The sequence below is a fragment of the Tamandua tetradactyla genome, chromosome 1, assembly GCF_023851605.1.
Source record: "Tamandua tetradactyla isolate mTamTet1 chromosome 1, mTamTet1.pri, whole genome shotgun sequence".
In the NCBI taxonomy this organism is placed as follows: Eukaryota; Metazoa; Chordata; class Mammalia; order Pilosa; family Myrmecophagidae; genus Tamandua; species Tamandua tetradactyla.
Genome location: NC_135327.1, coordinates 59898155 through 59910245, shown reverse-complemented (window position 1 = coordinate 59910245; position 12091 = coordinate 59898155). Strand labels below are relative to the sequence as shown.

General features: G+C 64.7%; 1 protein-coding gene across 1 annotated transcript in view; it reads left to right on the top strand.

The window, feature by feature from the left end:
• LAMA5 (laminin subunit alpha 5) overlaps positions 1–12091 on the top strand; it is a 51582-nt gene that overhangs the window by 20844 nt on the left and 18647 nt on the right. Inside the window, exons 10-37 of the mRNA XM_077117160.1 lie at positions 125–259; positions 389–451; positions 2549–2689; positions 2780–2917; positions 3011–3145; positions 3228–3362; positions 3627–3764; positions 4130–4182; positions 4433–4538; positions 4667–4719; positions 4801–4906; positions 5215–5314; positions 5464–5620; positions 5725–5863; positions 6115–6257; positions 6344–6450; positions 6630–6783; positions 7316–7476; positions 7630–7738; positions 8556–8653; positions 8737–8938; positions 9124–9250; positions 9596–9735; positions 10292–10407; positions 10481–10692; positions 11112–11316; positions 11429–11573; positions 11791–11931. Of these exons, the coding sequence (XP_076973275.1) occupies positions 125–259; positions 389–451; positions 2549–2689; positions 2780–2917; positions 3011–3145; positions 3228–3362; positions 3627–3764; positions 4130–4182; positions 4433–4538; positions 4667–4719; positions 4801–4906; positions 5215–5314; positions 5464–5620; positions 5725–5863; positions 6115–6257; positions 6344–6450; positions 6630–6783; positions 7316–7476; positions 7630–7738; positions 8556–8653; positions 8737–8938; positions 9124–9250; positions 9596–9735; positions 10292–10407; positions 10481–10692; positions 11112–11316; positions 11429–11573; positions 11791–11931 (3659 nt within the window). The remainder of the gene's footprint in view (positions 1–124; positions 260–388; positions 452–2548; positions 2690–2779; positions 2918–3010; positions 3146–3227; positions 3363–3626; positions 3765–4129; positions 4183–4432; positions 4539–4666; positions 4720–4800; positions 4907–5214; positions 5315–5463; positions 5621–5724; positions 5864–6114; positions 6258–6343; positions 6451–6629; positions 6784–7315; positions 7477–7629; positions 7739–8555; positions 8654–8736; positions 8939–9123; positions 9251–9595; positions 9736–10291; positions 10408–10480; positions 10693–11111; positions 11317–11428; positions 11574–11790; positions 11932–12091) is intronic.

Here is a 12091-nt window from a genome sequence, read left to right as displayed (position 1 = left end):
AGGGGTGTCCCAACCCTCCAACCCCCTGCCCAAATCGGAGAGCCAGAGTATGCCCCAGCCCTGGAGCGTCCTGGAGCCTGAGGGCAAGGGGTGTGGGGCCTCACGGTGTCCTGCCCCGGTGCAGGCTGTGACTGTGAGTCTGACTTTACGGATGGGACGTGTGAGGACCTGACTGGCCGCTGCTACTGCCGGCCCCGCTTCACCGGGGAGCGCTGCAGCGCCTGTGCCGAGGGCTTCGTGGGCTTCCCGCTCTGCCACCGTGAGCACCCTGCCATGCTCTGTACACCCCGCGTTGCTGCATTCTGGGGGGCCCGGGGCAGGCGAGGAGGGGCCTGGGCAGCCCCTTTATCTGGCCTGACCCAGCTAATGCATGGTGCCTTCCCCGCAGCCGTGTCCTCTTTCTCCCCCAACGACACCGGGGAGCAGGTGCTGCCGGCTGGGCAGATAGTCAGTGAGTATCCCCAGGGTCCCCTGAGGCCCCCCGAGGCCCCCCAAGTCATCCTGCCCTACAGTCCCCGCTAAAGCCACCTTCCTCGTCACCAGTGTGGCAAACGCGTCCTCAGGGTGCAGGGCTCCTTTCCATACTTCTGGGGGGCCTCTCTCTGGGTGGGGTCACCGGGCTTTGCCCCTGGGGGGCGCCGAGAGTGAGGGCGTGTTGTGGCTGCAGCTGCCGTGGACGTGGCTGCGGCGGCCCTGCACATTGACCATCTGTAGCCCCGGGGGGGGGGTGGCCGGCCGGCCGGCCGGGCCTCACTTGCTCGCTTCCCCTTGAGAGGCTTTCCTTCTGCTCACCCGATGGCCGCGTCCTTCCCGTGTCCCCATGGGCTGTTTCTCTCCCAGGCGGTCTCCTGCCCTCCATTCCTCAGGTTGTCCGGTCTGGGGTGGACAGCAGGGTTTCTTGATCTCTGACCCGGTCATGTTTACACGGCTCCCCTAAACCCAAGAACTGTCCATATCTTGGGTTCCTTGGCAGTTTCTTTTTCACATTTACATGCTTTTAGTCCGCTGGAGTCTTTGTCAGTGGCATAAGTCAGGGGTCACAGATCAGGCTTGGCAGAGCACAGGGCCACGCCACAGCTGCTTAGCTCCGAGGGGCCTCAGACAGGTGCACGCTCACGGCAGCAATCCTTCCTAGGTAGTCAGTGATCTCAGTCTTTATTTTCTTTTTGAAGCAAATCTTTTCAGAAGATCGTTTATAAACTCTGAGTGATATCTTCTGTCCTTTTTGGTGGTTTGTCGGCTCTTGTGTTAGCTCATTGTGGTCAGGTGTTGTAGCCTGATGATTTCTGCTTTTTATTTTGGGAATTATAGATTTTCTTTGTTGCCCACCTAGGATATAATCCATTTTAGATTGTTTCATCATCTTCATTTGATAAGAACATGTATTCTCTTTTGGATCCAAGTGTTTCAGTGGCTAAAGCTGCCAGAATGCAATATACCAGAAATGGATTTACTTTTATAAAGGGGACTTGTTAAGTTATGAATTTACAGTCTTAAGACTGTGAAAACGTCTGAATTAAGGCATCAGCAGGAAGATATGTTCACTCTAGAAAGCTGATGCATCCCAGGTTTCTTTGTCACGTGGAAAGCACGTGGTGATGATGGCGACGCTTGCTGCCCTTCTCTCCCAGCTCCTGTCTCCTCTGGCTTCCCCTCTCAGCACCTGGAAGGCCTCACTTAGCGCCTCCAGGGCAGACTCTGGGTTCTTCTCTTGGCTCAGCATCTCCAAACGTCTATGTGTGGTTTCATATCTCTGCTTTCTGTCGGCTCTCCAAGCATCTGTCTGTTCTCTCCAAAATGTCCCTCTCTTAAAGGACCCCAGTAAGTGGATCAGGACGCACTGTGAGTGGGTGGGGTCACATCTCCATGGAAACCACCTAATCAAAAGGTCCCACCAGCAGCAAGCCTGCACCCACAAGATTGGTTTAAAATGGGTGGCTTTTCTGGGCTACAGTTTCAGGCCAGCCCTGGGTTTCTCTGTATCTTCCGTTAAAGCAAGATTATTAATTGTGGTTTAAATTAAGTCCTGCTTAATTTTTGTCTCTTTGAACTGTCACTTTCTGAAAACTGTATACAGTCGTTCTCTCTATGACTATGATTTTGCCAAAATCCTTTGCAGTTTTCATAGGTTTGACTTTCAACATCTTGTGACCAAACATTTTCGCCAAGTTTCACACCACTTTTTCCCACCTGTAACAAAACTGAATATCTGCAGCCCTCGTTTTGTGCATAAAAACACTCAGCTCTTTCTTCCTTCTTCCCAGTCACCAGCATTGTTTATAAGGAGCTAGAATTTTCTTTTTGGCTCACTACGATTTGTTTTCACGTTTCCTCTTGTTGCGCTTATGCCTGCAGTTGACAGTCCTTTAAACAAGTTTTTGGTTGCCCTGATTTTGCTGCACCCCGTGTTCTCAAAATGCTGGCCTTCCCCTCCCGGCATTCTCGTCCTCTGCTTGTTTTGTGCTTGCGTGGTGTAAATGCAGCAGGCGGCGAGGCCGTGGCAGGGGGTCTGGGGTCTGCGGTGTCTGAGGCTGCCCTCTGCCCCCAGACTGTGACTGCAGCGCCGCCGGGACCCAGGGTAACGCCTGCAGACGGGATCCACGCGAGGGACGCTGCGTGTGCAAACCCAACTTCCAGGGTGCCCACTGCGAGCTCTGCGCCCCCGGCTTCTACGGTCCTGGCTGCCAGCGTGAGTTCAGCCCCATCCCCCCGCCCTCCCCGGGTGCCTGGCAGCAGCCCCGGGACCCCTGACCCAGTGCGCCCGGCACCCTCCCTGCAGCGTGTCAGTGCTCCAGCCCTGGAGCAGCGGGTGGTGACTGCGACCGCGACTCGGGCCAGTGCGTGTGCCGTGCAGGCTTTGCGGGGTCCACATGCGACCGCTGCGCCCACGACTACTTCAGCTTCCCCCTCTGCCACTGTGAGTCAGGGGCTCTCAGCACGGGGTGGGAGGGCTTGGGATGTTGCCTGCCCGCTGTGCCGAGGCTCCTGGTGACACCCCCTTGCCCCACAGTGTGTGGCTGCAGCCCCGTAGGGACACTGCCTGAAGGCTGTGACGACGCCGGCCGCTGCCCATGCCGGCCTGAGTTTGACGGGCCCCACTGTGACCGCTGCCGCCCTGGCCACCACGGCTACCCCGAATGCCACGGTGAGTGGGATGGGGGGCACGGGGTGGTGGGCAGGCACTGGTCCTGCTGGTGCCCAGGACCTGACCCTGCCATGCCCCGCAGCCTGTGCCTGCGACCCCAGCGGCGCCCTGGACCAGCTCTGCGGGGCGGGTGGAACGTGCCGCTGCCGCGCCGGCTACGCGGGCCCCACCTGCCAGGACTGCGCCCCCGGCTTCCACGGCTTCCCTGACTGCACCCGTGAGTGGGTAGGAGGGGGAGAGGGAGGGTGCCTGCCCACTGCGTGCCCTGTGTCAGCCCCCACGGGGCCCTACCTGCTACCCCCATGTGCCCCTAACCACTGCCCCCCATGTCTCTGCTGAATGCCCCCATGTTACCCCACCCCCTGCCCCAGCCCACTACCCCCACGGATTTCCCTTGTGCCCACTGCCCCATGTGTCAGCCCCTGCATACCCAGTGCCCCCACATGCCAGTCCCCATGTGTCTACCATCCTGTCACTGCAGCCTGCCACTGCTCGCCTGATGGCTCCCTGCACGCAGCCTGTGACCCCCACAGTGGACAGTGCAGCTGCCGGCCCCGCGTGACAGGCCTGCGGTGTGATGCATGTGTGCCTGGCGCCCACAACTTCCCCGACTGCGAAGGTAGGGCCAGCGCCACGGAGCAGCCAATGGCGTGTGTGTCTGTATACTCATGGGCTGTGCACCTGCGATCACATGAGTATGTCCACATGCTGTACATATGTATGTGTGTGCTGTGTGCTTCGTGTCATGTGTGCGTGTGCCACAGGTTGAACACGTGGCCGTGCCCTGCGTGTCCACAGGCATGCCTGTGTGTTCACACATGTGCGTTGTGTATGCTGTGTTCTCACATGCGTGTGCTCCATGGTGGAGGCATGTGCCTGCCGAGTGTGTTGCCATGTGTGGGAGGTGTGCGTGCTGGCTCCCTGGGCCATGGGGTCCTGGTTGGATTGCCACCAGTGTGACCACAGCCTGTCATCTGCCTACAGCTGGCTCCTGCCACCCCGCGGGTCTAGCCCCACCTGATCCCGCCCTCCCTGAGGTGAGCCCCAGTCTGCCTGTGGTCTGAGGTGGGCAGGGATGAGCATGAAAACCTCACACCCAGGGGAACCCCAGCCCCCACCTGCTGCTTGGTTTCCATGGCAACCTCCAGGCACCTTTGCACCTTAGGCTGGTCCTTAGCCTGATTCCAGGGGGATGCCGGGGATGGGGCAGGGCAGAAGCCATGCTCCAGGATGGAGGGTTTGTGTGTAGGAGAGCAGGGACCCACTTTGACCCTCTCCCTCTCCCAGACTCAGGCTTCCTGCATGTGCCGGGCTCACGTGGAGGGGCTGAGCTGTGATCGCTGCAAACCTGGGTTCTGGGGACTAAGCTCAAGCAACCCTGAGGGCTGCACCCGTGAGTCTTCCCAAGTTGGAGCTGGAGTGGGCGGGGGGTGGAGGCCGCTCTGCTGAGACTCCTGGGTAAGGATGGGGTCCAGCCCCTGCCCCCACCCTGCCCTGAGGCCTGCTCTGCCTCTCCCTTAGGCTGCAGCTGTGACCCTCGGGGCATGCTGGGTGGTGTGGATGAGTGCCAGCAGGTGAGTGAGGTCCAAGGGCCTGGGGGCTGGATCAGGGGCAGCCCCCCCCCAGCCTGCTCCCACCTTCTCCCTTGGCCCCAGGGCTCTGGCCAGTGCTTCTGCAAGCCCCACGTGTGTGGCCGGGGCTGTGCGGCCTGCAGGGACGGCTTCTTTGGGCTGAACCAGGCTGACTACTTCGGCTGCCACAGTAAGTGCCACTCTTGGGCCCCTGGAGGCTGAACCTGAGCTTGGCATGGCCCAGATGTCAGACTGGCAGTCACTGGGCTGTTTCTGGGTGCCTGGTTAGGCCGTGCTAGGGTGGGAAGGGGTTGGCACTGGATGGGTGGTCCCCTGCCAGCCCCTGGCCCAGGCATGTGTCACAAATCAGCCCCAGCGCTCCTGCCCTAGAGTCCCAAGCCCCTGGGGGAGGTGGGTGGAGCCAGCTTGAGCTCAGCAGCCACGGTAGCTGCCCGGCTGCTGGGCGGTGCCACTGGAGTTGACCCTCTTGCCCCGCAGGCTGCAGCTGTGACATCGGGGGGGCCCTGGGCCAGGGCTGTGAGCCGAGGACGGGTGCCTGTCGCTGCCGCCCCAACACCCGTGGCCCCTCTTGCCAGGAGTGAGTGTCCTCCCCAGCAGTCTTCCCCAGAGCGTAGAGGCTCCTGAGGCCTTGTCTGCTCTAGCCTGGCCCGGGACCCCCCCCACACCCCGTGGCCAGCCCACCCCTGCCGTGCACGTGACTCCCTCCATGCCCGCCCCCGGAACCAGGCCCGCGCAGGACCACTTCCTCCCCGACCTGCACAACCTGCGCCTGGAGCTGGAGGAGGCGGCCACGCCCGAGGGCCACTCTGTGCGCTTCGGCTTCAACCCCCTCGAGTTTGAGAACTTCAGCTGGAGGGGCTATGCCCAGATGACGCCCATCCAGGTAGCACGGCCATCCTGGCACAACCTGGGCTGGGGGCAGGACGGGGGCAGATGGGCGGGGAGGGGCCAGGTTGGGAGCGACCCTGGTCTTGCGCCCACACCCAGCCCAGGATCGTGGCCACGCTGAACGTGACCTCCCCCGACCTCTTCCGGCTCATCTTCCGATACGTCAACCGCGGCTCCACGAGCGTACATGGGCATGTGGCTGTGCGGGAGGACGGGGGGCCTGCCCCCTGCACCAACTGTGAGCGCCACCCTCTGCTCTCCCCCCCCCCGCCTCGTCTTTCCTTCCCCTCCCCCTTCTACCCCTCCCCTCCACCCTCTCCCCCTCCCCTCCCTCCTCCCTTGTCACCCCGCCCCCACCCCCACTGCTGCCCATCCCATTTGGCCCAGCCACCCACTATCCCCCCTGGTTCCTGTGGGTGGGGTCCCCAGCATGGGGGAGCTGCCGCCGCCCTCGCCAACTCCGCCCCCCCGCCCCCTCCCCCGACACAGGCACCGAGCAGAACCAGCACGTGACCTTCCCTCCCAGCACAGAGCCCACCTTCGTGACAGTACCACAGAGGGGCTTCGGAGAGCCCTTCGTGCTGAACCCTGGCACCTGGGCCCTCATCGTGGAGGCAGAAGGGGTGCTCTTGGTGAGGCCGAGGCCGGGGCCGAGGCCAGGGCTGGGTGGGGCCCAGGGCACATAGGCCTCAGCGTCCTCTTCCACATGCCCCCCCAGGACTACGTGGCCCTGCTGCCCAGTGTCTACTACGAGGCTGCTCTGCTGCAGCTGCGTGTGGCTGAGCCCTGCAGGCACCGTCCGGCCACCCCGAGTGCAAGCCAGAAGTGAGGGCCAGGCCTGGGGGAACGTGGGGCCTGGGGGGTGCGAGGCCTGGGGGATGACAGAGCCTGCGGGATGGCGGGGTCTGAGGGGGCATCAGGGCCTGGGGGGTGGTGGGGCCTGGAGGACAGCGGGCCCAGGCCACCTGCCGCCCTGCTGACCAGCTGTGCATGTCCCCACCTAGTTGCCTGCTGTACACCCACCTGCCCCTGGATGGCTTCCCCTCGGCCACTGGGTCCGAGGCCCTGTGTCGCCGTGACAACAGCCTGCCACGGCCCTGCCCCACGGAGCAGCTCAGCCCCTTGCACCCACTGCTGGCCACCTGCCTGGGCAGCGACGTGCGTGTCCCAGGACCCTGGGAGTGGTGGGGGCAGGACCTCAGCCCTCAGGGACGGGTCCCCACTGCAGGGCCACTATGTCAGGGCTCCAGGGGTGTGGACCTGACCTCCTGGGAGCATCTTGTCTGTGCAGGGTGTACTGGCAGCCCTGGCATCCAGCTGCTGCCCAGATGCAGCAGGTTCCCTCTGCATGCCTGGCCCAGCCCCCAGCCCTAGGGGTCTGATGACAGAGTCTGGGGCCTCTGGGTGGGAAGGGGAGTCTCCGCGAGAGGGCAGAGCCTCCAGGGAGAGGGACACAGGGACGCCTAGGGAGCTGAGCTCCAGGCAGCCGGGACAGCACTGCACAGGCTCTGGAGGGGGTTGGTGCTAGTGAGGAGGGAAAGGAGGGGATAGGGGAGGGGTGGAGGAGGAAGACGAAGTGGAAGGGGCTGAGCCACAGGCCCCAGCCTGGATCTGGGAGGGCTGTGGGAGGCAGTGAGCAGGTCCGTCTCCAGGCGGGGCTGGGCTGCTCTGACAGGCCTCCCTCCCCCAGGTGGACGTCCAGCTGCAGGTGGTGGTGCCACGGCCTGGCCGCTACGTCCTGGTGCTGGAGTATGCCAATGAGGATGGCCGCCAGGAGGTGGGCGTGGCCGTGCACACACCCCAGCGGGCCCCCCAGCAGGGCATGCTCCCCCTCCACGCCTGCCCATACAGGTGCGCCGGGGCCACGCCTCTGGTGGGGTGGGGGTAGGTGCGAGTGGCTGGGCACCTCCCCCCACCCCCACTTCCCCTACCCCCAGCACCCTGTGCCCCCTGACCTCCCCCCAGCACCCTGTGCCTACTCTGACCTGACCTCCCCTCCCTCAGCACCCTGTGCCGAGGCGCTGCTGTGGACGCCCAACAGCGGCTGACCACCTTCCAGGTGGACACGGAGGCCAGTGTCCGGCTCGCAGCCGAGCAGGCGCGCTTCTTCCTGGTAAGGCTGACAGACCGCGGTGTCCACGGTTTCAATCACGTGTGAGACCCCTTTAGGCTCCCGCCTAGCGAGTTCATGTCCAAAAGAAGGCCCCACGAACTCGGGGCCCGTCGAGAAACTGGCCCCTGTGGAAGGGGCGTCCAGGTGAGGCCACAGAAGAGCCACTGCCTGATGCCGTGCCCCCCCAGGACGTGCCGGGAGGTCTGCCCACGCCCCCTCCCCGTGCCCCTTCCCCATGCCCCCCCCCACCCCCTCCCCGCCCATGCAGTACCCTCCTCTGCGCCTGGGCTCTTCTAGGTGTTCCTTTATACTGTTCTTTTCTCATTTTTGTTTTGCGTGTCCCTGGGTCCCTGGGGATGGCACAGTGGGGCCTGTGCCCACCTGCTCTGTGCCTGGTGCCCGGCCCGTGGCAGAGAGGATGCAGCAGTGGGCCTGAGCTCCCGTGACCCCTACAGAGAGACGGTGGAGGCATGGGGGTGTTCTGGGGAGGCGGCTGTTCTGAAGCCCAGCACCCAGCTAGGGGGCCACAGGGGGACTCTGGGACTAGGAGCAGGAGCTGGGGGCCGGGCAGTGACTGAAGGGGGCCTGGAGGGGACCACATGCTGCATACGGGGTGCAGGGCTCACCTGGGACTCCAGACTGCACTGGGCTGAGGGTCTCGCCCCTCCGTCCCCTCCATCCCCTCCATCCACTCCATCCTCTCTCTCCACCATCCTCTCTGTCCCCACCATCTCCACTGCCTCTCCATCCCCACTGTCCCATTGTCCCTCCGTCCCTACCGTCCCCACCGTCCCCACCCTCGGTCTTCCGCTTGCAGCACAGTGTCACACTTGTGCCCGTGGGGGAATTTGGCCCTGACTTCCTGGAGCCCCGTGTTCACTGTGTCAGCAGCCATGGCACCTTTGGCCTCCACAGGTAGTGAGTAGGGGGGAGGGACGGGGCTGTGGGGGGCCAGGCTGCCCCAGATGGCAGGACTCACGCCCACCCGCCTCCCCCAGCGCCGCCTGCCTGCCCTCCCGCTTCCCAAAACCGCCCCAGCCTATCGTCCTCAAGGACTGCCAGGTGCTGCCGCTGCCACCCGGCCTCCCGCTGAGTGGCTCGCAGGGCCTCCTGCCGGGCGCACCCCCACCCAGACCCCAGCCACGGCCCCCCACTGCCTTGGACCCTGACACAGAGCCCACTCTGCTGCGCCAACCCCAGGTGAGGGACTCCAGGTCCCAGGCTCTGGGTCTCCTGTGGCGGGCGTTTTGGGGCATGCTGGGTCTCCCGTGGCGGGCGTTTTGGGGCATGCTGGGTCTCCCGTGGCGGGCGTTTTGGGGCGTGCTGGGTCTCCCGTGGCGGGCGTTTTGGGGTGGGCCTTGACCCCTCATGGGCCTCCCCCCCAGGGCGCCGTGGTCTTTAGCACCCTCGTGCCCTCGCTGGGCCGCTACGTCTTCCTGCTGCACGGTTTCCAGCCTGCCCACCCCACCTTCCCCGTGGAGGTGCTCATCCACGGGGGGCGCGTCTGGCATGGTGAGTGCGGGGGGCGGGCAAGGAGGGGCCCCAACAAGCCTGTGCAGCCCTGTCCCACCTGCGGTGTTCCCTCTAGCGCCCCAGGCCGCACAGTGGGGGCCGCACCCCCATCCCTGTGGATGGGAGCACTGCTTCTCTGTTCGCTCCGAGCTCCAGGACCCTACTGAGTCCTGTCACTGTGTATGAGGCAGGGCACATGCCCAGCCTGCTCCCTGCCGCGTGGCCCCTGGTGCCACCCATCCGGCTCCCCCAGGGCAGCCTGCGCGCACCTCGGCGGGGTGGGCGCTGCTCTGTCCGCAGGCCTCCCCCCCAGGGTCCTGCTCACCTGGTCTCCCCACCCCCCAGGCCATGCCAACGCCAGCTTCTGCCCCCACGGCTACGGCTGCCGGGCCCTGGTGGTGTGCGAGGGCCAAGCAGTCCTGGACGTGACCGACAGCGAGCTCACCGTGAGCGTGCGTGTGCCTGAGGGCCGCTGGCTCTGGCTGGTGAGCCCCAGGGCCCACGTGGCCAGTCCCCTTGGGGGTCCTGCAGGGCTTTGCCAAGAAGTCAGTGGGAGGGGCGAGTCACATGCTCAGGCCTGTCCCTGCCACAATCATCACCCCAGGCCTGATCCGCTGCCACAGCACCTGTCCCCAGGGCCCCCCAGTCCACTGCCATGCGGCCCCCCAGCCCTGGGCCCTGTGGCCACCTAGCGCAGACTTCCCGAGGGATGGGCCTTCGGAGACAGAGAGAGGGGCCTGGACGCACCTGCAACAGCACTTCCCATTGTGTGCTGCCAAGGCTCTGTCTGGCCCGAAGTCAGCCCGGCTTCCTGGCAGCCAGCGGGGAGCAGCAGCCGCCAGCCTCAGCTCTGGCCCGAGTGTTGGGTTTGCTGCCACCACCCACTGTCACAGTCGCTGGGCTGGCCCCACGCGAGTCTCCGGGACCTGTCAGCCCAGCCACCCGTCCCTCCCAGCGCCCACTCTCCCCCACCACCCCCACCCCACTGTCCCTGTCTCCCGCCCTCTGGGCCACGGGAAGGTGACACGCTGGCTCCCCTAGGAATACGTGCTGGTGGTCCCCGAGAGTATCTACTCCTCTAGTTACCTGCGGGAGGAGCCCCTGGATAGGTCGTATGACTTCATCAGCCTCTGTGCAGCCCATGGCCACCACATCAGGTGGGCAGTGCTCGGGGTGGGGCAGGGGTGGGGGCGCGCCTGGACCCAGCCTCACCACCTGCCCCTCCTGCAGCCCCACCAGCGCCACCCCGTTCTGCCGTGCCGCTGCTGCCTCCCTCTCTCTCTTCTATAACAACGGGGCCCTGCCTTGCGGCTGCCACGAAGTAGGTGCCACAGGGCCCACATGTGAGACCTTCGGGGGTCAGTGCCCCTGCCACGCCCACGTCATTGGCCGTGACTGCTCCCGTTGTGCCACTGGCTACTGGGGCTTTCCCCACTGCAGGCGTGAGTAGCCCGGTCCATGGGGCATCAGCTGGTGGGAGGTTGGCACCAAAGACTGGGGGACTTCCTGGTGGAGGAGGCCCACCAGGAATAGTGGGCAGTGGTCAGGAGAATATCCTGGGACCTGACAGATGAGCTCTGCCCAGTCCTGCCTGTGAGCCTCAAGCAGCTCATTGGCTGGTACAGGGCATCCAACTTGTGGCATCGTCAAGAAGATCCTGGGCACTTGGCCGGGGTCTGGTCCAGAGCAGATGCTCTGAGTACTTGGGCTGCTTCCCCACGTCAGAGGGGCTGCTCAAAACAGGGCCTGGGGCTGGGTCGGGGAGGGTCCTGGGCCACAGCCTCCAGGGCTGCACAGGGGCTTATGTGCAGGGTGGGGTGCACAGGTGGAGGGAGTCAACCAGCCCCGTCCCTTCCCCCAGCCTGTGACTGTGGCGCCCGCCTCTGCGATGAGCTCACGGGCCAGTGTGTGTGCCCGCCGCGCACCGTCCCACCCAACTGCAGCATCTGCCAGCCCCAGACCTTTGGGTGCCACCCACTTGCAGGCTGCGAGGAGTGCAACTGCTCCAGGCCTGGCGTCCAGGAGCTCGCCGACCCCAACTGTGACACAGACAGCGGCCAGTGCAAGTGAGTTCGGGGGGAGGGAATCATCCTAGGGCGAGCACAGCCTCCCGTTCCCAGTGATTCCTGGATGGGCACAGCTGGGAGGGGAGGCTCAGCAGCCTGGGACCCCCCGCAGGTGCAGGCCCAATGTGGCCGGGCGCCGCTGTGACACCTGCGCTCCCGGCTTCCACGACTACCCTGCCTGCCACCCCTGTGACTGCCATGAGGCGGGGACCACACCTGATGTGTGCGACCCCCTCACAGGCCAGTGCTACTGCAAGGTGAGCTGGGCGAGATGCCAGGGCTGGGGAGCCCACCTGGACCAACCCCATGTGCCCCCCCCAGACCCACCCCCCACTCCACCCCCAGACCCGCCCCGGCAGCTGCAGGGTGCTCTCAGGGGCCTTCCAGGGTGATGGGGCTGCCTGGGAGCTGGGGAGCTGAGGAGGAGGTGGCCCTGCAGCTGGGCCAGCCTGACCCTCCTGTCCTCCACCCCAGGAGAACGTGCAGGGCCCCCGTTGCGCCCAGTGCCGCCTGGGCACCTTCTCCCTGGAAGCTGCTAACCCAAAGGGCTGCACCCGCTGCTTCTGCTTTGGGGCCACAGAGCGCTGCCAAGGCGCACCCTATCGTCGCCAGGAGGTGAGTGGGCGCTGCACAGGCATGGCACCTCACTGAGCTTGCACACTCACCTGCGAGCCCAACCTGTGTTCCCTCACCACATGTCCTGCCCATTGCATACCCGCTATGTGCACACTCGCTGTGCCTCACCCCCATGTGTACACTCACTGTGTCCCACCCC